The 23,340-nt window shown below is 63.1% G+C and overlaps 2 protein-coding genes across 2 annotated transcripts; one reads left to right on the top strand and one right to left on the bottom strand.

The window, feature by feature from the left end:
* Positions 1 to 1,580: 1,580 nt before the first annotated feature.
* On the bottom strand, positions 1,581 to 3,829 carry EIF1AD (eukaryotic translation initiation factor 1A domain containing). The gene is made up of 5 exons (XM_085215432.1): positions 3,633 to 3,829; positions 2,707 to 2,815; positions 2,312 to 2,420; positions 2,165 to 2,209; positions 1,581 to 1,826 (listed from the first exon to the last, which is right to left on the bottom strand). Exons 1-5 carry the CDS (start codon positions 3,717 to 3,719, stop codon positions 1,616 to 1,618), a joined length of 561 nt encoding a protein of 186 aa, XP_085071558.1. The 5' UTR covers positions 3,720 to 3,829; the 3' UTR covers positions 1,581 to 1,615.
* Positions 3,830 to 3,951: 122 nt separating this feature from the next.
* SF3B2 (splicing factor 3b subunit 2) lies at positions 3,952 to 21,769 on the top strand (the record flags this gene model as incomplete). Its single annotated transcript, XM_085215428.1, has 16 exons — positions 3,952 to 4,112; positions 4,229 to 4,275; positions 5,188 to 5,256; positions 5,785 to 5,961; positions 6,497 to 6,556; positions 6,667 to 6,787; positions 6,866 to 6,954; positions 7,909 to 8,014; positions 8,140 to 8,228; positions 9,417 to 9,620; positions 10,953 to 11,090; positions 12,609 to 12,689; positions 13,592 to 13,819; positions 15,797 to 15,946; positions 17,190 to 17,283; positions 21,636 to 21,769. Coding segments are annotated over exons 1-16 (1,896 nt in total), but the record flags the coding sequence as incomplete, so codon positions are not given.
* Positions 21,770 to 23,340: the final 1,571 nt, after the last annotated feature.

Here is a 23,340-nt window from a genome sequence, read left to right as displayed (position 1 = left end):
AAGCCACGCCCATCGACATTCATGAGCCCGCCCACCGCAAGCCACGCCCACCCCACTCATAAACCTGCCGCCCCGTCACCCACCACCCCCCATTCATAAACACGCCCACCCCAAGCCTCACCCACTCTCCATTCATAAATCCGCCCACCCCCAAGCCACGCCCACCTCCCCATTCATAAACCCGCCCCGCCTGAAGCCACGCCCCCGCCGCACACATGGGCAGCCCACAGGCCACGCCCCCTTTCAGGCCACGCCCCATCTCAGCTGGAACCCCCCCATAACTGAAACCTCCCCCCTAAAAATACGGGACCCCCCCCCAATATGCGCCACTCCGCACAACTGAGACCTTCCCCTCTCCCCCCCTAAAAATATGGGATCCCTATATGGGACCCCCCCCCAATATGTGGGATCACCCCATAACTGAGACCCCCCCTAAATATACGGATCTCCCCAAAATAAGAGACTTCCCTGCCAATGTATGGGAGCCCCCCATAAAAAAGTGGGAGCCCCCAAAAAGGTACGGGACCCCACATGAAACCCTCCCCACTATGTGGGACTCCCCCATAACTGAAACATCCCCCCCATAAAAATAAAGGCCCCCCATATGGGACCCCCGCCACCAATATGGGACCTTCCCATAACTGAGACCTCCCATCCCTATGGGTCCCTATGGGGCTCTATGGGTCCCTATGGGTCGCTATGGGTCTCTCTGTGTTCCTACGGGGGACCTATGAATCTCTATGGGTCTCAGTAGATCCTATGGGTCTCTGTATGTCCCTATGGGGGAATCTATGGGGTTCTGTATGTGCCCCTATGGGTTCTTATGGGTCTTGGAGACTCTTTATGGGTCTCTGTGTGTCCCTCTGTGTCCCTATGGGGGATCTATGGGGTTTTATGAGTCTCAATGGGTCCCTATGGGTCTCGAGTGTCCCTATGTGGGATCAATAAGTCTCTATGTTTTGCCATGGGGATCTATGGGTCTCTACATGTGACTCTATGGGTCACTCTATGTCCCTGTGGGGAACCTAAAGGTCTCAATGGGTCCCTATGTGTCCCACTGAGCCCCCATGGGTCTGTGTCCCTACAGGGAACCTATGGGTCGCTATGTGTTCTTATGGGTCTCTATGTGTCCCCGTGCATCCCTATGGGTCTCTATACGTCCCTATGGGGAACCTATGGGTCCCTGTGGGTCTCTACGTGTTGCTACAGGGAATCTATGGGTCTCAATAGGTCCCTATGCGTCTCTGTGTGTCCCTCTGCGGCCCTGTGCATCCCTATGGGTCTCTATACATCCCCATGGGGGACCTATGGGTCCCTGTGGGTCTCGATGTGTCCCTGTGGGGGATCTATGGGTCCCTATGTGTTGCTATGGGTCTCGATGCGTCCCTATGGGAGATCTATGGGTCTCTACAGGTCTCTGTCTGGGTCTCTACGTGACCCTACGGGGAACTTATGGGTCACTGTGTCTCTACGGAGATCCATTTCTCCCTGTCGGGATCTATGGGTCTCTTTGGGGCACAGTGGGATCGAAATCCCGAATGCGGGGCTCTGCAGACCTTTTAGGACACGTCACCCCCGTCCCAAATCCGGCCCTTTATTGAGCAGCCCCACACCCCTACGTCGCACCGCCGCTCTCTGGTTCTCCCACGGCTCCCTCATCCCCAGTTTTGTCCTCTTCTTCCTCTTTTTTGTCCTCTTCTCCCTCTTCCTCCTCTTCTTCGTCCTCTTCCTCCTCCGTCTCCCCCCCGTCACTTTCCGTGTCCCCCCCCTCCTCGTCCCCGCTGCCGGCTGCACGGTTGGTGTTGACGAACAGCTCTGCCCCATCCCTGCCCCACAGGGGGAACAGAAAGTCAGCACCTCCCTGCCCCACAGGGGGGCACAGCACCTCCCCCTGCCCCACAGGGGGGCACAGCACCTCCCCCTGCCCCACAGGGGGGCACAGCACCTCCCCCTGCCCCACAGGGGGGCACAGCACCTCTCCCTGCCCCACAGGGGGGCACAGCACCTCTCCCTGCCCCACAGGGGGGGAACAGCACCTCCCCCTGCCCCACAGGGGGGCACAGCACCTCTCCCTGCCCCACAGGGGGGCACAGCACCTCCCCCCCAATCAGACAAACAGCCCCATTACCCCACCCTCATTAACACCGCCCCATTAATTGCTCACCCCTCCTGCCGGGTCGGCTCCGGGGACGGTGCAAAGGCTGCGGGCCTGGGGGGGAGGGGGGAAAATCAGGAGTTTGGGGGGGGGGGAGGGGTGTCAAATCTCCCCCAAAGGGAGGAGGGGACCCCGAAAAGGGGGGGGGGTCGGTACCAGAGCCCCTGGCGTTGCAGGAAGCGGACGTGAGGTCGCAGCAGAACCAGCGCCATCTCAGCCTTCACCTTCGCTCCCTCCTCTATGGGGTCCACCAGGAGAAAATCACCTGGGGGGGGGACATGGGGGGGCGGGAGGACATGGGGGGGGGGTCAGATAGGGGGAGGGGGTGGGGGGGTGGTCGTATAGGAAGAGAGTCATGTAGGGGGAAGTGATGGGGGGGTTAAATAGAGGGAGGAAACAGGGGGCAGATTAGGGGGAGGGGATGGCTGTGGGGGCGGCCATAGGGACAGCAATAGTGTGGCTATGGGGGCAGCACTGGGGACAGCAATAGGGCGGGCAGGGGGGCAGCCATGACGGCCATGGGGCGGCCATGGGGCGGCCGTCGTCCCCACCTCGTTTGATCCAGACGTGGTGGCGGAAGCGGGGCGGCATGCTGGCCAGGAAGCGGCAGCCCTCGGCCGTCTCCACCTCGTGCAGGTTGTTGCCGGGGCTGCTCAGCACCTGCGGCCGCCAGCGCGGAATGGAGACCCCATACGAACCCCAAAATCCCACGGGAACCCAAAACCCCACAGGGACCCCAACACCCCCATAAAGACCCCGATGTCCACATAGAGACCCCAAAATCCCGTAGAGATCCCATTGTCCCCATAGGGACCCCAAAGTTCCCATAGAGACCCCAAAATCCCCATAGGGGCCCCAATGTCCCCATACAGAGCCCAGAATCCCCATGGGGACCCCAACACCCCCATAGAGACCCCAATGTGCCCCATCGAAACCTCCAATGCCCCCTTACAGACCCCACTGTCCCCATAGAGACTCCAACACCCCCATAGAGACCCCAAAATCCCACAGAGACCCCAATGCCCCCATACAGACCCTCACACAGACCCCAATACCCACATAGAAACCTCAGTGCCCTCGCAGAGACCCCAAAATCCCATAGAAACCCTATCGTCCCTATAGAGACATCGCCGTCTACAGAAACCCCATCGTCCCCATAGAGACCCCAAATGCCCCTTACAGACCCCAGTGCCCCATAGAAACCCAAACGCCCTATAGAGATCCTAAAGTTCCCATACAGATGGCATTGTCCCCATAGTGACCCCAACGTCCCATAGAGACCCCAAATGCTCCACAGAGACCCCACTGTCCCCATAGAGACCTCGAAATCCCCACAGACACCCCGTATACCCCATACAGACCCCACTGCCCCCATTCAGACCCCATTGCCCCCATAGGGACCCCAACGCCCCTATAGACCGCACTGCCCCCTTAGAGACCCCGCAGAGACCCCACAACCCCCCCCGTTCCCCCGCACCCTGACGATGCGCTGCTGCGGGGCGGGCACCACGTGCTCCTCCAGCACCTCCCGGGTCACGTGCTTCCGCTTGGTGGCGCGCGACATGGCGGGACGGGAACGGCTCCGAACCGGCACCGCGCCTCCGCCGCTTCTCCCTTCCAGGAACACTTCCGCTTCCTCTACGTGACGTCACTTCCGCCACAACGCAGAGGGGGGGCTACGCCCGGATTGGCTGCGCGCGCCGCGCGAAGAGGCGGAGGGGGCGGAGCCACGCTCGGATTGGCTGCGCGTGCCTCGCGCGCCGCGAGTGGGGCGGGGAAACGCGCTGATTGGCTGTACGTGCCGTGCGTGCCGTGCGTACGGCCTTCCGCCGGCGGCAGCGCGGCAAGATGGCGGCGGAGCGGACGGATGCGGCCGCTTCGGGCCCGGGCGATTACGCGAGTTGGGCTCCCGCGGAGCTCCGGCACTGCCTGGGCGGCATCGGGGCCGCCGTGCACGGTAACGGGCTGCGCGCGGGGTCGGAGCGGGGCTGCGGGGGACCAGGCCGCGCCGTCGAGCCGGGCTGAGTACATTCCCACCCCCCCCCCGCCCCGCACCCCCACCGTGTCCCGCAGGGAGTCGAGAGGAGCTGCTGGAGCGGCTGCAGAGCTACACCATGCAGGTAGAGCGCCCCCCCGCCGCGGGAGGACCCGACGGGGCACCGGCGGGAAATACTGTGACCCATTGTGTCCCCATTGGTGGCCGTGTCCCCGCTGTGCCCCATTGCGTCCCCATTGATGGCCATGTCCCCATAGAGTCCCTACTGTGGCCCCACTGTGGCCCCACTGCTGCCCCACTTTCCCCCATTTCACCCCACTTTACAACGTTGATGCCCCTTTTCCCCCATTTTACCCAATTTTGCCCCATTTTCCCCCATTTCTGCCCCGTTTTGCTTCCTTTTACCCCATTTCACCCCACTGCTCCCCATTGTGTCCCGTTTTACCCCGATTTCACCCATTTTGCCCCATTTTTCCCCGGTTTTTTTGCATTTTTCCACATTTTACCCCATTGCTGCCCTATTTTTCTTTGTTTTATTCCATTTTACCCTGATTTGCCCCATTTTACCCAATTTCCCCCCATTTTACCCCATTGCTGCCTCATTCCTGACCCGTTTTCCCCCAATTTACACCATTTCCCCAGGTTTCCCCCATTTTCCCCCATTTTCCCCCATTTTCCCCCATTGTGCCCCATTTTTTCCCCATTTTTTCCCCATTATTCCCCATTTTTCCCCATTTTTCCCCATTGCTGCCTCGTTTCTGCCCCATTTCCCCCCATTTTACCTCAGTGCTGACCCGTTTTTCCCCATTGCTCCCCATTATTCCCCATTTTTACCCCATTTTCCCCCATTGCTGCCTCATTTCCCCCATTTTGCCCCCGTTTTCCCTCAATTTTCCCCATATTTACCCCATTTTCCCGAAATTTACTCCATTTTTCTCCAATTTTCCTCCAATTTCTTTCCCTCATTTTCTCCAAAATCCTCATTCTCCCCCATTTTCCCCCAAATTTCCCCCATTTCTGCCCCCGTTCCCCCCAGACCGGCGTTGTGCTGAGCCGCCCCACTCTGCGCCCTGAGGAGGGGGACAAAGCGCCGCCCCCCCCCCCTGCCCACGCAGGTAAGAGGTGGGGGGGGGGTTGTGGGACCCCCCCCAGAGCCCCCAAATTGGGGGGGGGTCCCTATGGGTTTTTTATGGGGGGGGTCAGCGTGAGATTTGGGGGCTCTGGTTATCTGGGGGGGTTCCTTCCTTTTTGAGGGGGGCCTCTTTTGTGGGGGGGGTCCTCTGTTCATTGGGGGGGGGAACCTGGGTTTTGGGGGGGGCCTCTTTGAGTCCCTTTTCTTTGGGGGGCGGCATTTTTTTTAGGGGGGTCTCTTTTTAGGAGGAGTGTCTGTTTTGGGGGGGGGGTCTCCTTTCTTTAGGTGTTTTTTTGGGGGGGGACCTTGGTTATTTTTTGAGGCGTTTTCTCCTTTTTCGGGGGGGGGTTCCCTGTTTATTGGGGGGGGGGCTCCTCTTTTTTTGGGGCAGGTTCCCTGTTGGTTTTTTTTGGGGGGGGGGGGGGTTGGGTCCTCTTCCATTTTTTTGTGGGGGGGGGGGGTCCTCCTCTCCTCCCTCCATCCCCCCCCTACGTCTCGCAGCCCCCCCCCCCGGTGGCGTTGGTTCCTCCCCCCCCCCCTCCGGGAATGGCGCTGGGTTTTGGGATGGGGGGGGGCACGGCGACCCCCGCCCCCCCCCCGGGGATGTCAGAGGAGGAGAGGCTGACGTTGGCGCAGCAGCAGGCGGCGCTGATGCTGCAGGAGGAGCGAGCGCAGCAGGTCGGGACCCCCCCCAAATTCCTGCCCCCACGCCTAAATTCCTGCCAACCCCCCCCCCCTTGGTTGCTTCCCCTCCCCCCCCCCATATCGCTGCTCCCCACCCCCAAATTGTTTCCTCCTCCCCCCAATCTTAAATTGCTGACCCCACCTTTGGGTGCTGCCCCCCCCAAATTGCTGCCCCTCCCCAACTTTAAATTGCTACCCCCGCCCCTTGATTGCTGCCTGCCCCCCCCCAAGTTTCTGCCACCCCCCCCTTGGCTGCCGCCCCCCCCAAATTTCTGTTGTCCCCCCCCCCCCTAAATTGCTGCTCTCTCATCTTTGGGTGCCCCCCCCCATTCCTAAATTGTTTCCCCTTCCCCCCCCCCATCTTAAATTGCTGACCCCACCCTTGGGTGCTGCCCCCCCCACGCCTAAATTGTCCCCCCCCCACCCTTGGCTGGGGTTCTCAGTGGGTGGGGGGGGGCAGAACCCCCAGCCCCCCCCTCCCCCCCCCCACTTTGGGGGTCCCTGAGTTGCGCCCCCCCCCCCCCCCCAGGGGCAGCACCAGTTTGGGGACAAGACGAAGGAACAGGAGCTGCTGGAGCAGCAGAAACGGGTGAGTGGTGGAGGGGGGGGTGAGGGGGGTGTTGGGGGCACCCTTGGGTGCTGGGAGGTGGGGGGGGGGTCCCATAATGACGCCCCCTCCTCCCCCCCCCCCCCCCCCAGGCGGCCGTGTTGCTGGAGCAGGAGAGGCAGCAGCAGGAGATGGCCAAGATGGCCCCCCCCATCCCCCGCCCCCCCCCCGAGGTGGCACCCATGGGTGCTCGGGCTCCTCTGCCCCCCCGAGGTGAGCACTGCCCCCCCCCCCCCAAAAAAAACCCACCCCCCTCGATCTGCTTATTTCTCATGCTTTCCCCCCCCCCAGGCAGCGCTCCTATGGGCTCCTCTATGGGAACAATGGGGGCTTCGAGACCCCGCGGCCCCCCCCCCCCACCTGGAGATGACAGCAGAGAGGTAATGGGGGGGGTCCTAAAACTGGGGGGGGGCTGTAAAAATGGAGGGTCTCATAGGGGGGTCCCCTAAAAGCAGGGGGGGGGCTAAAAGTGGAGGTGCTCATGGGGAGGTGCTCTAAAATGGGGGGGGGGGCTAAAAACTTGAGGCTCTCAATGGGGAGGGGGGTCTAAAACCATGGGGGGGGGGCTAAAACTGGAGGTCCTGGTATGGGGGGGGGGGTCTCCTAAAATCGTGGGGGAGGGGACAACCTAGAACTGGAGATCCTCATGGGGGGGTCCCCTAAAACTGGGGAGGGCCCCAAAAACTTGAGGTTCTCATGGGGGGGGGGCCTAAAACTGGAGGATTTGGTGGGGGGGGGTCCCTAAAACCGGGGGGGGGGGTAGGGGCTAAAATGGGGGGGGTCTCCTGTAAACCTGAAACCAGTCCCCTAAAATGGGGGGCGGCTTTGAGGACCATTGTGGGGCTGTGAGGGATTTTAAGGCGCCCCCCCCAAAAAACTGTGGGGTTTCTATAGGGCAGTGAGGGGTCTTAAAGCCCTCCCCCCCAGTTCCTATGGGTCCCTATGAGGCAATGAAGGATTTTAAAGCTCCCCCTGCCCAAAACTGTGGGGTCCCTGTGGGGCAATGAGGGATTTTAAGGTGTTCTTTTCCAAAAGTGTGGGGTCCTAACAGAGCAACGGGGGGGTCTTAAAGCCCCCCCCCAATTCCTGGGGGTCCCTGTGGGGCAATGAAGGGTCTTAAAGCCCTCCCCCCCCCCCCAATTCCTGGGGGTCCCTGTGGGGCAATGAGGGATTTTAAGGCCTCCCCCCACCCCAAAAGTGCGGGGTCCCAATCGAGCAATGGGGGGCTATAGAAATGGGGTTTCTATAGGGGGGGTCTTAAAGCCCCCCCCCGCCCCCTGGGGGTCCCTACGTGGTCTCCCCACCCCCCCACTTTTTGTTGCCCCCCCCCCCAGCTGGACGACACGGCCGTGGGGCCGAAGATCCCGCAGGCTCTGGAGAAAATCCTGCAGCTGAAAGAGATCCGACAGGAGGAGCTGATCACAGTGCCGGGCCTGACGGGTGGGTGGGGGCACCCGTGGGTGCTGCTGGGCGCGGGGGGGGGGGAGGAGGGGGGGCACCCATCACCACCACCACCACCCCCCCCTCCCCAAATTACTGGGGTGGGATTTGGGGCTTTTTGGCAGTGGAGGACGAGCTGGAGATGGAGGCGCGCTCCCTGCTCAGCATCCCGGTGCACGAGGTGGAGGAGGAGCCTGGGCTGTCCAAGAAGGAGGTGAGAGCCACGAGGCTGCCCCATAGCGACCCCATAGCTGCCCCATAGCGACCCCATAGCGACCCCATAGCTGCCCCGTAGCTGCCCCATAGCGACCTCGTAGCTGCCCCATAGCTGCCCCGTAGCGACCCCGTAGCTGCCCCGTAGCGACCCCGTAGCTGCCCCGTAGCGACCCCGTAGCTGCCCCATAGCGACCCCGTAGCGACCCCGTAGCTGCCCCGTAGCGACCCCATAGCTGCCCCATAGCGACCCCGTAGCTGCCCCATAGCGACCCTGTAGCTGCCCTATAGCGACTCCATAGCTGCCCCGTAGCTGCCCCATAGCAATCCCGTAGCTGCCCCATAGCGGCCCTGTAGCTGCCCCATAGCGGCCCCATAGCGACCCCATAGCAGCCCCATGCAGCCTCGTAGCTGCCCCGTAGCTGCCCCATAGCGACCCCATAGCGACCCCATAGCTGCCCCATAGCAGCCCCATGTAGCCCCGTAGCTGCCCTATAGCGACCCCGTAGCTGCCCCATAGCGACCCCGTAGCTGCCCCAAAGCTGCCCCATAGTTGCTCCATAGCGACCCCATAGCAGCCCCATGCAGCCCCGTAGCTGCCCCATAGCGACCCCGCAGCTGTCCCATAACAGCCCCATAGCAGCCCCGTAGCTGCCCCATAGCTGCCCGTAGCTGCCCCGTAGTTGCCCTATAGCGACCCCATAACTGCTTCGTAGTTTCGTTATAATAGCATCATAGACATCCATAGCTGCCCCATAGCTGCTCCATAGCTAACTTACAGATATGCGTTAGCTGCCGCACAGCTGCCCCATTCCTGCCCCACAGCTGCCCCACAACAACCCCACAGCCGCCCCATACGCAATGATCCTATAGTGGTGACCCCATGAGTGCTGACCCCATAAGCGGTGACCCCATAACCCCCCGGCTGACCCCATAGCAGTGTCCCCATAAGCCCCGCAGCAGCGACCCCATAAGTGCTGACCCCGTAGCAGCGACCCTATAAATAGTGAGCGCGCAAGTGCTGACCCCATAGACGCTGACCCTATAGATGTTGATATTATAATTGTGACCCCATTACCTGTCGTTGACCCCGTAAGTGCCGACCCCGTAACGGCGACTCTATAATCAGTGACCCCATAACTGCTGCCCCTATAAGCAGTGACCCCATAACCCCCTGCCGACCCCACAGCGCACCCGGAAGCGCCGGAACCGGAAGAAGAAGAAGAAGCGCTCGCGGGCCTCGCGAGATTTGGGGGCGGCCTCGCGAGATTTGGGGCCGTCGGGGGGCGGCGATGGCGGCGGTGCGGAAGTGGAGATCGAATACGTGAGCGAGGAGCCCGAGATCTACGAACCCAACTTCGTCTTCTTCAAGAGGATCTTCGAGGCCTTCAGGGTAACGGGGGGCACCCGTGGGTGGGGGGGGGGGCACCCGTGGGTGGGGGGGGCACGTGGGGGAGGAACGTGGGGGGCGGGGGGAGGTTGGCACCCATGGGTGGTGGTGACACGTGCAGGGGTGGGGTTCAGGAGCACCCATGGGTGCTGGTGAGATGGGGGAGAGGGGGGACAGGGGCACCCATGGGTGCTGGTGAGATGGGGGAGAGGGGGGACAGGGGCACCCATGGGTGCTGGGGAGATAGGGGAGGGGCAGGGGCACCCATGGGTGCTGGTGAGATGGGGGGGAGGGGGGACAGGGGCACCCATGGGTGCTGGGGAGATTGGGGGGGAGGGGGGACAGGGGCACCCATGGGTGCTGGTGAGATGGGGGAGAGGGGGGACAGGGGCACCCATGGGTGCTGGGGAGATGGGGGAGGCGGGGGCACCCATGGGTGCTGGGGAGATGGGGGGGAGGGGGGACAGGGGCACCCATGGGTGCTGGTGAGATTGGGGGGGCAGGGGCACCCATGGGTGCTGGTGAGATGGGGGGAGGAGGGGCAGGGGCACCCATGGGTGCTGGTGAGATGGGGGGAGGGGGGACAGGGGCACCCATGGGTGCTGGTGAGATTGGGGGAGAGGGGGGGCAGGGGCACCCATGGGTGCTGGGGAGATTGGGGGGGAGGGGGGACAGGGGCACCCATGGGTGCTGGGGAGATGGGGGAGGTGGGGGCACCCATGGGTGCTGGGGAGATGGGGGGGAGGGGGGACAGGGGCACCCATGCGTGCTGGGGAGATGGGGCAGGGGCACCCATGGGTGCTGGTGAGATTGGGGGGGAGGGGGGACAGGGGCACAATGGGTGCTGGTGAGATGGGGGGGGCAGGGGCACCCATGGGTGCTGGTGAGATGGGGGGGCAGGGGCACCCATGGGTGCTGGGGAGATGGGGGGGGGCAGGGGCACCCATGGGTGCTGGTGAGATGGGGGGAGGGGGGACAGGGGCACCCATGGGTGCTGGGGAGATGGGGCAGGGGCACCCATGGGTGCTGGGGAGATTGGGGGGAGGGGGGACAGGGGCACCCATGGGTGCTGGGGAGATGGGGGAGGCGGGGGCACCCATGGGTGCTGGGGAGATGGGGGGGAGGGGGGACAGGGGCACCCATGGGTGCTGGTGAGATTGGGGGGAGGGGGGACAGGGGCACCCATGGGTGCTGGGGAGATGGAGGGGAGGGGGGACGGGGGCACCCATGGGTGCTGGGGAGATGGAGGGGAGGGGGGGCAGGGGCACCCATGGGTGCTGGTGAGATGGAGGGGGGGGCAGGGGCACCCATGGGTGCTGGCGGCGTTTCCCGCAGCTGACGGACGAGGTGAAGAAGGACAAAGAAAAGGAGCCGGACAGAGCGGAGAGAGCTGAGAATCCGGCGGTGCCCAAAAAAAAGGGGGGGGACGACGGGCAGAAGGGCAGCGAGGGGGACAGCAGTGAGGATGAGCAGGTGGGGGCTGGGGGGCAGCGGGGGGGGAATATGGGGGGCTGGGGGGGGCAATGGGGGGAAGTGAGGGGTCGGGGGGGGAATATGGGGGTCTGGGGGGGGCAGCGGGGGGGATATGGGGGTCGGGGGAGGGGAATATGGGGGTCTGGGGGGGGCAATGGGGGGGAAGTGAGGGGTCGGGGGGGATATGGGGGTCTGGGGGGGGGTGCACGGATGGGAGGTAAAACGAGGGGGAATTGGGAGGGAGGGGGGCAACGGGGGGGGCAACGGGGGGAGGGAATTATAGGGGGGGGCGGGGGGGGGGGTGAAATGGGGGCAGCCTGGGGGGTGGGGGGATGGAATTATGGGGGTAATGGGGGGGGGGGTAAAATGGGGGATATGGGGGGGTGATGGGGGATGGGGAATTGCGGGGGAGCTAAAGGGGGGAGGATTGGGGGGAGCTAAATGGGGTGGGGGCAATATGGGGGGGCAACGGGGGGGGCAGTATTGGGTGGGGGGAAATGGGGGGGGCAACATGAGGTTCTGCGGGGTGGGGGGGGATGTTGGGCACTTTGGGGGGGCTCTATGGGGTGGGGGGGCAATTTGGGGGGGCTCTATGGGGTGGGGGGGCTCTATGGGGTGGGGGGCACAATGGGGGGGCTCTATGGGGTGGGGGGGCACTTTGGGGGGCTCTATGGGGTGGGGGGGCACTTTGGGGGGGCTCTATGGGGTGAGGGGCACAATGGGGGGGCTCTATGGGGTGGGGGGGCACTTTGGGGGGCTCTATGGGGTGGGGGGGCACAATGGGGGGGGCTCTTTGGGGTGGGGGGGCACTTTGGGGGGGCTCTATGGGGTGGGGGGGCACTTTGGGGGGGGCTCTATGGGGTGGGGGGCACAATGGGGGGGCTCTATGGGGTGGGGGGGCTCTATGGGGTGGGGGGCACAATGGGGGGGCTCTATGGGGTGGGGGGGCACTTTGGGGGGGCTCTATGGGGTGGGGGCACAATGGGGGGGCTCTATGGGGTGGGGGGGCACTTTGGGGTGGGGGGCACAATGGGGGGGCTCTATGAGGTGGGGGGGCTCTATGGGGTGGGGGGGCTCTATGGGGTGGGGGGCACTTGGGGGGGCTCTATGGGGTGGAGGGGCACAATGGGGGGCTCTATGGGGTGGGGGGCACTTGGGGGGGCTCTATGGGGTGGGGGGCACTTGGGGGGGCTCTATGGGGTGAGGGGCACAATGGGGGGGCTCTATGGGGTGGGGGGGCTCTATGGGGTGGGGGGCACAATGGGGGGGCTCTATGAGGTGGGGGGGCTCTATGGGGTGGGGGGGCTCTATGGGGTGGGGGGCACTTGGGGGGGCTCTATGGGGTGGGGGGCACAATGGGGGGGCTCTATGGGGTGGGGGGGCACTTTGGGGGGGGCTCTATGGGGTGGGGGGGCACAATTTGGGGGTTTGTGGGGTGGGGGGGGGTGGGCGCCACGGGGAGCCGCATGGGGGGGGGGGGGGGGGTGGTGTTATTATGGGCTGGCGGCGCCGTTCCAGGAGAAGAAAGCGGAGGCGCCCAAACTGTCCAAGAAGAAACTGCGGCGCATGAACCGCTTCACCGTGGCGGAGCTGAAGCAGGTGGGCGGCGCTGCTGCACCCATGGGTGCCGCCGGGGACAGCCTGGGTGCTCCCAGTGCTCCCAGTGCTCCCAGTGCACACAGCCCCACACCCCAGTGTCCCCGCTGCCCCCAAACCTCCCGGTCCCCCCAGCCTCACATTCTAATGTTCCCACTGCCCCCAGACCCCCAGCCCCACATCTTAATGTTCCCACTGCCCCCAGCCCCACATCTTAATGTTCCCACTGCCCTCAGACCCCCAGCTCCACATCCCAGTGCTCCCAGCCCTCCCAGCTCCATCTCCTAATGGTTCCCAGTGCCCCCAGCCCCACATCCCAGTTCCCCATCTCCCCCAATCCCACATCCCAGTGCCCACAGCCCCACATTGCATCCACTCCAACCCTACACCCCACTGCCCCATCCCCCCACTGCCCCCAGCCCCACGTCCTGGTTCCCTGAGCCCCACATCCCGGTGCTCCCGGTGCCCCCAGCCCCACGTCCCGGTGCTCCCGGTGCCCCCAGCCCCACGTCCCGGTGCTCCCGGTGCCCCCAGCCCACGTCCTGGCGCTCCCGGTGCCCCCAGCCCCACATCCTGGTGCCCCGAGCCCCACATCCCGGTGCCCCCAGCCCCACGTCCTGGTGCCCCGAGCCCCACATCCCGGTGCCCGAGCCCCACATCCTGGTGCCCCGAGCCCCACGTCCTGGTGCTCCTGCTGCCCTGAGCCCCATGTCCCGGTGCTCCCGGTGCCCCCAGCCCCACGTCCCGGTGCTCCCGGTGCCCCCAGCCCCTCCAATCCCACATCCCATCCGCCCAGCCCGCTCAGCCCCACATCCTAATGCTTCCAGCCCCCTCGGCCCCACACCCCGTCCGTCGCTCCCGGTTGCCCCGCTGACCCCCTCCCCCTCGCCCCCCGTCCCTTCCAGCTGGTGGCCCGCCCCGACGTGGTGGAGATGCACGACGTGACGGCGCAGGACCCCAAGCTGTTGGTGCACCTGAAGGCCACGAGGAATTCGGTGCCGGTGCCCCGGCACTGGTGCTTCAAGAGGAAATACCTGCAGGGCAAGAGGGGCATCGAGAAGCCGCCCTTCGAGCTGCCCGAGTTCATCAAGAGGACCGGCATCCAGGAGATGAGGGAGGCGCTGCAGGAGAAGGTGGGGGAGGGGGGTTGTGGGGGTTTGTGGGGGTTTGTGGGGTTTTTATTGGGGTTTTTGTGGGGTTTTTGTTGGGGTTTTGTTGGGGTTTTGTTGGGGTTTTGTTGGGGGTTTGTGGGGTTTTGTGGGGTTTTGTGGGGTTTTGTTGGGGTTTTGTGGGGTTTTGTGGGGTTTTGTTGGAGTTTTGTGGGGTTTTGTTGGGGTTTTGTTGGGGGTTTGTGGGGGTTTGTGGGGTTTTGTTGGGGTTTTGTTGGGGTTTTGTTGGGGTTTTGTGGGGGTTTGTGGGGTTTTGTTGGAGTTTTGTGAGGTTTTGTTGGGGTTTTGTGGGGTTTTACTGGGGGTCTGGGGGGTTTTGTTGGGGTTTTATGGGGTTTTGTTGGGGTTTTACTGAGGCTCTGGGGGTTTTGTGGGGGTTTTGTGGGGGTTTTGGGGTTTTACTGAGGCTCTGGGGGGTTTTGTTGGGGTTTTGTGGGGTTCTGTTGCGGTTCTATTGGGGTTTTGTGGCGTTTTACTGGGGGTCTGGGGGGTTTTGTTGGGATTTTATTGGGGTTCTATTGGGGTTTTGTGGGGTTTTGTTGGGGTTTTGTGGGGTTCTATTGCAGTTCTATTGGGGTTTTGTGGGGTTCTGTTGGGGTTTTGTGGGGTTTTGTTGGGGTTTTGTGGGGTTTTACTGGGGCTCTGGGGGGTTCTGTTGGGGTTTTGTGGGGTTTTGTTGGGTTCTGAGGGAGTTTTGGCGGGGTCTGAGGGGGTTTTGTGGGGGTCTGGGGGGGTTATTGGGTGTTTGGGGGGGATGTTGTGGGATTCTAGTGGGGGTCTGAGGGATTTGGGGAGGGGCTGGGGGGGGTTGTTGGGGATCCAGGAGATGGGGGAGGCGCTGCAGGAGAAAGTGGGGAGGGGTCTTATGGGGGCCTGGGGGGGTTGGAGGGGATTTATTGGGGTTTTATTGGTGGCGTTGGGGATTTATTGGGGATTTGGGGTGGTTATTGGGGGGCCTGGGGGGTTTGGGGGGTTTATTGGAGGTCTGGGGGGTTTTATTGGGGCTTTATTGGGGGTCTGGGGGATTTAATTGGGGGGTCTGGGGGTTTACTGGGGTTTTGTTGGGATACTGGGGGTTTATTGGGGGTCTGAGGGAATTTATTGGGGTTTTAGTGGGGGTCTGAGGAGTTTCGTGGAGGTCTGGGGGGTTTATTGGGGGCTTGGGGGTGGTTGGGGGTTTTATTGGGGGTCTGGGGGGCTTTGTGGGGTTTTATTGAGGGTCTGCAGGATTTATTGGCATTTTATTGGGGGTTTGGGGGGTTTTGTGGGGGTTTGGGGGGGTTTAGTAGGGGGTTTATCGGGGTTTAATTGCGGAGGTTGGGGGGTTTAGTGGGGATTTGGGGGCATTTTGTGGGGGGTCTGGGGGATTTATTGGGGGTCTGGGGGCGTTTTGTGGGGTTTTATTGGGGGTCTGGGGGATTTATTGGGGTTTTGTTGGGGGTCTGGGGGCATTTTGTGGGGATTTATTGGGGGTCTGGGGGATTTATTGGGGTTTTGTTGGGGGTCTGGGGGCATTTTGTGGGGATTTATTGGGGGTCTGTTGGAGGTCTGGGGGCGTTTAGTGGGGATTTATTGGGGTTTTTTGGGGGGATTATTGTGGTTTCACTGGGGGCTCAGGGGGATTTGCTGGGGCTCGATCAGGGTTTATGGGGTTTTATTGGGGGTCTGGGGGATTTATTGGGGTTTTGTTGGGGGTCTGGGGGCATTTTGTGGGGATTTATTGGGGGTCTGTTGGAGGTCTGGGGGCGTTTAGTGGGGATTTATTGGGGTTTTTTGGGGGGATTATTGGGGTTTCACTGGGGGCTCAGGGGGATTTGCTGGGGCTCGATTGGGGTTTATGGGGTTTTATTGGGGTCTGGCCGCCCCGTAGCCATACGGGGGCTGGCAGGGGGGGCGGACGCCCCTCGGACCCCTCCCCAAATAACCCCGTCCCCCCCCCAGGAGGAGCAGAAAACCATGAAGTCGAAGATGCGCGAGAAAGTGCGGCCCAAGATGGGCAAAATCGACATCGACTACCAGAAGCTGCACGACGCCTTCTTCAAGTGGCAGACCAAGCCCAAGCTCACCATCCACGGGGACCTCTACTACGAGGTGCGCCCCACTGCGCCCCACTGCGCCCCATAGGGCGCCCCACAGTGCCCCACTGTGCCCCATAGGGCGCCCCACAGTGCCCCATAGCGCCCCATGGCACCCTATGGCACCTAATGTCATCCCAAGGAGCCCAAGCTCACCATCCACGGGGACCTGTACTACGAGGTGCGCCCCATAGCGCCCCACAGTGCCCCACTGCACCCCATAGGGCGCCCCACAGTGCCCCGCTGCGCCCCATGGCACCCTATGGCACCTAATGTCATCCCATGGAGCCCAAGCTCACCATCCACGGGGACCTCTACTACGAGGTGCGCCCCACTGCGCCCCATAGGGCGCCCCATAGCACCCCATGGCACCCTATGGCACCTAATGTCATCCCATGGAGCCCAAGCTCACCATCCACGGGGACCTGTACTACGAGGTGTGCCCCATAGCACCCCATAGGGCGCCCCACTGCACCCCATAGGGTGCCCCACAGTGCCCCATAGCGCCCCATGGCACCCTATGGCACCTAATGTCATCCCATGGAGCCCAAGCTCACCATCCACGGGGACCTGTACTACGAGGTGCGCCCCATAGGGCGCCCCACAGTGCCCCACTGCGCCCCACAGTGCCCCACTGCGCCTCATAGGGCGCCCCACAGTGCTCCACTGCGCCCCATGGCACCCTACGGCACCTAATGTCATCCCATGGAGCCCAAGCTCACCATCCACGGGGACCTCTACTACGAGGGGCGCCCCACTGCGCCCCATAGCGGCATCCCATAGGGCCCCATAATGGCCCATAGCGCCCCAGTGTATCCCATAGCATCTCATGGCACCCCATAGGGCAGCCCGTAGCACCCCCAGGCACCCCACAGAACCCTATGGCGCCCCATTGCATCCTATGGACCCTAAACTCACCATCCATGGGTTCCTCTACTGTGAGGTGCGACCCACAGTGCCCCATAGGGCGCCGCACCCCACAAGTCCCCCATAACTCCACAAATCCCCCATATCCTCCTGTAAGCCCCAAATCCCTCAAATCCCCCCAAATCCCCTACAGATCCTCTCAAATTGCCCCATAACCCCCGAATCCCGCCCCAAATTCCCTACACACCTCCATAACCCCACAAATCCCCCATAACCCCCTAAATCCCCTACAAATCCCTACGAATCCCCCACAGGGGACCCCCAAGACCCCCCATATCCCCCTGAGCCCCCAGCTCCCCTCCAGACCCCCACAGCCCCTCCCCCGCACGCAGGGTAAGGAGTTCGAGACGCGGCTGAAGGAGAAGAAGCCGGGCGACCTTTCGGACGAGCTGCGCATCGCCCTGGGGATGCCGGTGGGGCCGGTGAGTGTGGGGCTGCCAGGGGATGGGGGGGATGGGGCTGAGCCCCGATAGAGGTGAGCAAAGATAATACTGAGCCCCGATAGCGGTGAGCCCTGATGGCGGTGAGCCCCGATGGCGGTGAGCCCTGATGGCGGTGAGCAAAGATAGCGGTGAGCCCTGATAGCGGTGAGCCCCGATAGCGGTGAGCCCTGATGGCGGTGAGCCCTGATAGCGGTGAGCACTGATAGCGGTGAGCCCTGATAGCGGTGAGCCCTGATAGCGGTGAGCCCCGATGGCGGTGAGCCCCGATGGCGGTGAGCCCTGATAGCGGTGAGCCCTGATAGCGGTGAGCCCCGATAGCGGTGAGCCCTGATGGCGGTGAGCCCCGATGGCGGTGAGCCCTGATGCGGTGAGCCCTGATGCGGTGAGCCCTGATAGCGGTGAGCCCTGATAGCGGTGAGCCCCGATAGCGGTGAGCCCCGATGGCGGTGAGCCCCGATGGCGGTGAGCCCCGATGGCGGTGAGCCCCGATGGCGGTGAGCCCCGATGGCGGTGAGCCCATGGCGGTGAGCCCTGATAGCGGTGAGCCCTGATAGCGGTGAGCCAAGATGGCGGTGAGCAACAGATGGCGGTGAGCCCTGATAGCAGTGAGCAAAGATGGCGGTGAGCCCCGATGGCGGTGAGCCAAGATAGCGGTGAGCCCTGATGGCGGTGAGCCCTGATGGCGGTGAGCCCCGATGGCGGTGAGCCCCGATGGCGGTGAGCCCCGATAGCGGTGAGCCCTGATGGCGGTGAGCCCTGATGGCGGTGAGCCCTGATAGCGGTGAGCCCCGATGGCGGTGAGCCCCGATGGCGGTGAGCCCTGATAGCGGTGAGCCACGATAGCGGTGAGCCCCGATAGCGGTGAGCCCCGATGGCGGTGAGCCCCGATGGCGGTGAGCCCTGATAGCGGTGAGCCCCAATGGCGGTGAGCCCTGATAGCGGTGAGCCCTGATAGCGGTGAGCAAAGATGGCGGTGAGCAAAGATGGCGGTGAGCCCTGATAGCGGTGAGCAAAGATGGCGGTGAGCCCCGATGGCGGTGAGCAAAGATAGCGGTGAGCCCTGATGGCGGTGAGCCCTGATGGCGGTGATGCCCCGATGGCGGTGAGCCCCGATGGCGGTGAGCCCTGATAGCGGTGAGCGACCTCTGATAGCGGTGAGCCCCGATAGCGGTGAGCCCCGATGGCGGTGAGCCCTGATAGCGGTGAGCCCTGATAGCGGTGAGCCCTGATAGCGGTGAGCAAAGATGGCGGTGAGCCCTGATAGCGGTGAGCCCTGATGGCGGTGAGCCCTGATAGCGGTGAGCAAAGATGGCGGTGAGCAAAGATAGCGGTGAGCAAAGATAGCGGTGAGCCCTGATAGCGGTGAGCCCTGATAGCAGTGAGCAAAGATGGCGGTGAGCCCTGATAGCGGTGAGCAAAGATGGCGGTGAGCCCTGATAGCGGTGAGCAAAGATAGCGGTGAGCCCCGATGGCGGTGAGCCCTGATAGCGGTGAGCCCTGATAGCGGTGAGCACAGATGGCGGTGAGCCCTGATAGCGTGGAGCAAAGATGGCGGTGAGCCCTGATAGCGGTGAGCAAAGATGGCGGTGAGCCCCGATGGCGGTGAGCACTGATAGCGGTGAGCACTGATAGCGGTGAGCCCCGATGGCGGTGAGCCCCGATAGCGGTGAGCAAAGATGGCGGTGAGCCCTGATAGCGGTGAGCCCCGATGGCGGTGAGCCCTGATAGCGGTGAGCCCCGATGGCGGTGAGCCCTGATAGCGGTGAGCCCTGATGGCGGTGAGCAAAGATGGCGGTGAGCCCTGATAGCGGTGAGCCCCGATGGCGGTGAGCCCTGATAGCGGTGAGCCCTGATGGCGGTGAGCCCTGATAGCGGTGAGCCCTGATGGCGGTGAGCCCTGATAGCGGTGAGCCCCGATGGCGGTGAGCCCTGATAGCGGTGAGCCCCGATGGCGGTGAGCCCTGATAGCGGTGAGCCCTGATGGCGGTGAGCAAAGATGGCGGTGAGCCCTGATAGCGGTGAGCCCCGATGGCGGTGAGCACCTGATAGCGGTGAGCCCTGATGGCGGTGAGCCCTGATAGCGGTGAGCCCTGATGGCGGTGAGCCCTGATGGCGGTGAGCAAAGATGGCGGTGAGCCCTGATAGCGGTGAGCCCTGATAGCGGTGAGCCCTGATAGCGGTGAGCAAAGATAGCGGTGAGCCCTGATAGCGGTGAGCAAAGATGGCGGTGAGCCCTGATAGCGGTGAGCCCTGATAGCGGTGAGCAAAGATGGCGGTGAGCCCCGATGGCGGTGAGCAAAGATAGCGGTGAGCAAAGATGGCGGTGAGCCCTGATGGCGGTGAGCAAAGATAGCGGTGAGCCCTGATGGCGGTGAGCAAAGATAGCGGTGAGCCCTGATAGCGGTGAGCAAAGATAGCGGTGAGCAAAGATGGCGGTGAGCCCTGATGGCGGTGAGCCCTGATAGCGGTGAGCAAAGATGGCGGTGAGCCCTGATAGCGGTGAGCAAAGATAGCGGTGAGCCCTGATAGCGGTGAGCAAAGATAGCGGTGAGCCCTGATAGCGGTGAGCAAAGATGGCGGTGAGCCCTGATGGCGGTGAGCCCTGATAGCGGTGAGCAAAGATGGCGGTGAGCCCTGATAGCGGTGAGCAAAGATGGCGGTGAGCAAAGATGGCGATGAGCCCTGATAGCGGTGAGCAAAGATAGCGGTGAGCCCTGATAGCGGTGAGCAAAGATAGCGGTGAGCCCTGATAGCGGTGAGCAAAGATAGCGGTGAGCCCTGATAGCGGTGAGCCCCGATGGCGGTGAGCCCTGATAGCGGTGAGCAAAGATGGCGGTGAGCCCTGATAGCGGTGAGCCCTGATAGCGGTGAGCAAAGATGGCGGTGAGCCCCGATGGCGGTGAGCAAAGATAGCGGTGAGCAAAGATAGCGGTGAGCCCTGATAGCGGTGAGCCCTGATAGCGGTGAGCCCTGATGGCGGTGAGCCCTGATAGCGGTGAGCCCTGATGGCGGTGAGCACTGATAGCGGTGAGCCCTGATAGCGGTGAGCCCCGATGGCGGTGAGCAAAGATGGCGGTGAGCAAAGATGGCGGTGAGCCCCGATGGCGGTGAGCCCTGATAGCGGTGAGCAAAGATAGCGGTGAGCCCTGATAGCGGTGAGCCCTGATAGCGGTGAGCCCTGATGGCGGTGAGCCCTGATAGCGGTGAGCCCCGATAGCGGTGAGCCCCGATAGCGGTGAGCCCTGATGGCGGTGAGCCCTGATAGCGGTGAGCCCTGATAGCGGTGAGCCCTGATGGCGGTGAGCCCTGATAGCGGTGAGCCCTGATAGCGGTGAGCCCCGATGGCGGTAGTAGCAAAGATGGCGGTGAGCAAAGATGGCGGTGAGCCCTGATGGCGGTGAGCCCTGATAGCGGTGAGCCCTGATGGCGGTGAGCAAAGATGGCGGTGAGCAAAGATGGCGGTGAGCCCAATGGCGGTGAGCCCTGATAGCGGTGAGCCCTGATGGCGGTGAGCAAAGATGGCGGTGAGCCCCGATGGCGGTGAGCCCCGATGGCGGTGAGCCCTGATGGCGGTGAGCCCTGATGGCGGTGAGCCAAGATGGCGGTGAGCCCCGATGGAGGCTGGGCACAAATAGGGGCTGATCCCAGATTGCGGTGACCCCAAATAAGGGCTGCGCCGAATGGAGCAAATCCCAAATAGGGCTGAGCTGCGTGAGCTCTGACCCCAATCAGCGCTGAGCCCGGATGAGCACTGCCCCCCACAGCGCTGCACCCCATAGCGGCTGCCCCCCCATCCCCACAGCGCTGCCCCCTAGCGTGAGCCCAGGCGGTGCCCCCCTCGCCCCACAGCGCGTGCCCACCACCCACAGCGCTGAGCCCTCCCCCACAGGGGTGGCCACCCCACAGTGTGTTCCCCCCCCACAGCGCTGACCCCCCATAGCGCTGACCCTCTGCCCCACAGCGCTGCCCCCCCCAAGCGCTGCCCTCCTATACAGTGTTCCCCCCCACAGCGCTGCCCCCCCACGGCGCTGCCCCCCCCACAGCGGTGCCCCCCACAGCCCTGCCCCCCAGTGTTCCCCCCCTACAGTGTTCACCCCACAGCGCTGCCACCCCACAGCGCTGCCCCCCCACAGCGCTGCCCCCCCACAGCGCTGCCCCTCCTACAGTGTTCCCCCCCACAGCGCTGCCCCCCCCCACAGCGCTGCCCCCCCCACAGCGCTGCCCCCCCCCACAGCGGTGCCCCCCCACAGCGCTGCCCCCCCACAGCGCTGCCCCCCCACAGCGGTGCCCCCCCATAGCGCTGCCCCCCCCCATAGCGCTGTCCCCATTGCAGAGCGCGCACAAGGTCCCCCCCGTGGCTGATCGCCATGCAGCGCTACGGGCCGCCGCCATCTTATCCCAACCTGAAGATCCCCGGCCTCAACTCCCCCATCCCTGAGGTACGGGGGGTGAATGAAGGGGGATTGTGGGTAATGGGGGCGATGTGTGGGATTTGGGGGGCGTTGTGGGTAATGGGGCATTGTGGGTAATGGGGGATTGTGGGTAATGGGGGGGCATTGTGGGGAATGGGGGATTGTGGGTAATGGGGCATTGTGGGGAATGGGGGATTGTGGGGAATGGGGGATTGTGGGTAATGGGGGCATTGTGGGTAATGGGGGGGCATTGTGGGGAATGGGGCATTGTGGGGAATGGGCATTGTGGGGAATGGGCATTGTGGGGAATGGGGGATTGTGGGGAATGGGGGATTGTGGGGAATGGGGGATTGTGGGGAATGGGGGATTGTGGGGAATGGGGCATTGTGGGTAATGGGGGCATTGTGGGGAATGGGGGATTGGGGGAATGGGGGATTGTGGGGAATGGGGCATTGTGGGGAATGGGGCTTTGTGGGGAATGGGGGATTGTGGGAGAATGGGGGGGCATTGTGGGGAATGGGGGATTGTGGGGAATGGGGCATTGTGGGGAATGGGGGATTGTGGGGAATGGGGGATTGTGGGGAATGGGGGATTGTGGGGAATGGGCATTGTGGGGAATGGGGCATTGTGGGGAATGGGGCGATTGTGGGGAATGGGGGCATTGTGGGGAATGGGGGATTGTGGGGAATGGGGCATTGTGGGGAATGGGGGATTGTGGGGAATGGGGCATTGTGGGATATGGGGCATTGTGGGGAATGGGTGGGGGCATTGTGGGGAATGGGGGGGCATTTGATTGGGGCAATATGGGGTTGTGGGGAATGGGGGATTGTGGGGAATGGGGCATTGTGGGTAATGGGGGGGATTGTGGGGATTGGAATGGGGCATTGTGGGGAATGGGGGATTGTGGGGAATGGGGGATTGTGGGGAATGGGGCATTGTGGGGAATGGGGGGATTGTGGGGAATGGGGGATTGTGGGGAATGGGGCATTGTGGGGAATGGGGGATTGTGGGGAATGGGGGATTGTGGGGAATGGGGGATTGTGGGGAATGGGGGATTGTGGGGAATGGGGATTGTGGGGAATGGGGGATTGTGGGGAATGGGGGATTGTGGGGAATGGGGCATTGTGGGGAATGGGGGATTGTGGGGAATGGGGGATTGTGGGGAATGGGGCATTGTGGGGAATGGGGGCATTGTGGGGAATGGGGGCATTGTGGGGAATGGGGGCATTGTGGGGAATGGGGATTGTGGGGAATGGGGGCATTGTGGGGAATGGGGCATTGTGGGGAATGGGGATTGTGGGGAATGGGGCATTGTGGGGAATGGGGATTGTGGGGAATGGGGGATTGTGGGGAATGGGGGCATTGTGGGGAATGGGGCATTGTGGGGAATGGGGCATTGTGGGGAATGGGGGCATTGTGGGGAATGGGGGATTGTGGGGAATGGGGGCATTGTGGGGAATGGGGGCATTGTGGGGAATGGGGCATTGTGGGGAATGGGGGATTGTGGGGAATGGGGGATTGTGGGGAATGGGGGCATTGTGGGGAATGGGGGCATTGTGGGGAATGGGGGATTGTGGGGAATGGGGGATTGTGGGGAATGGGGCATTGTGGGGAATGGGGGATTGTGG

The sequence above is a fragment of the Meleagris gallopavo genome, unplaced genomic scaffold (genome assembly GCF_905368555.1).
Source record: "Meleagris gallopavo unplaced genomic scaffold, MGAL_WU_HG_1.1 scaffold_35, whole genome shotgun sequence".
Lineage (NCBI taxonomy): Eukaryota > Metazoa > Chordata > Aves > Galliformes > Phasianidae > Meleagris > Meleagris gallopavo.
This window is presented reverse-complemented; position numbering and strand designations above follow the sequence as displayed.

Bases quoted from the DNA above. Each gene is read 5' to 3' on its own strand.
- EIF1AD (XM_085215432.1), bottom strand. From the start codon at position 3,719: ATGTCGCGCGCCACCAAGCGGAAGCACGTGACCCGGGAGGTGCTGGAG. The intron at 2,421-2,706 runs GTGGGGACGACG...TCCCCCCCCCAG, and splicing joins CCACGTCTGGATCAAACGAG to GTGATTTTCTCCTGGTGGAC. The intron at 1,827-2,164 runs GTGAGCAATTAA...CCTGTGGGGCAG, and splicing joins GAGCCGACCCGGCAGGAGGG to GGATGGGGCAGAGCTGTTCG.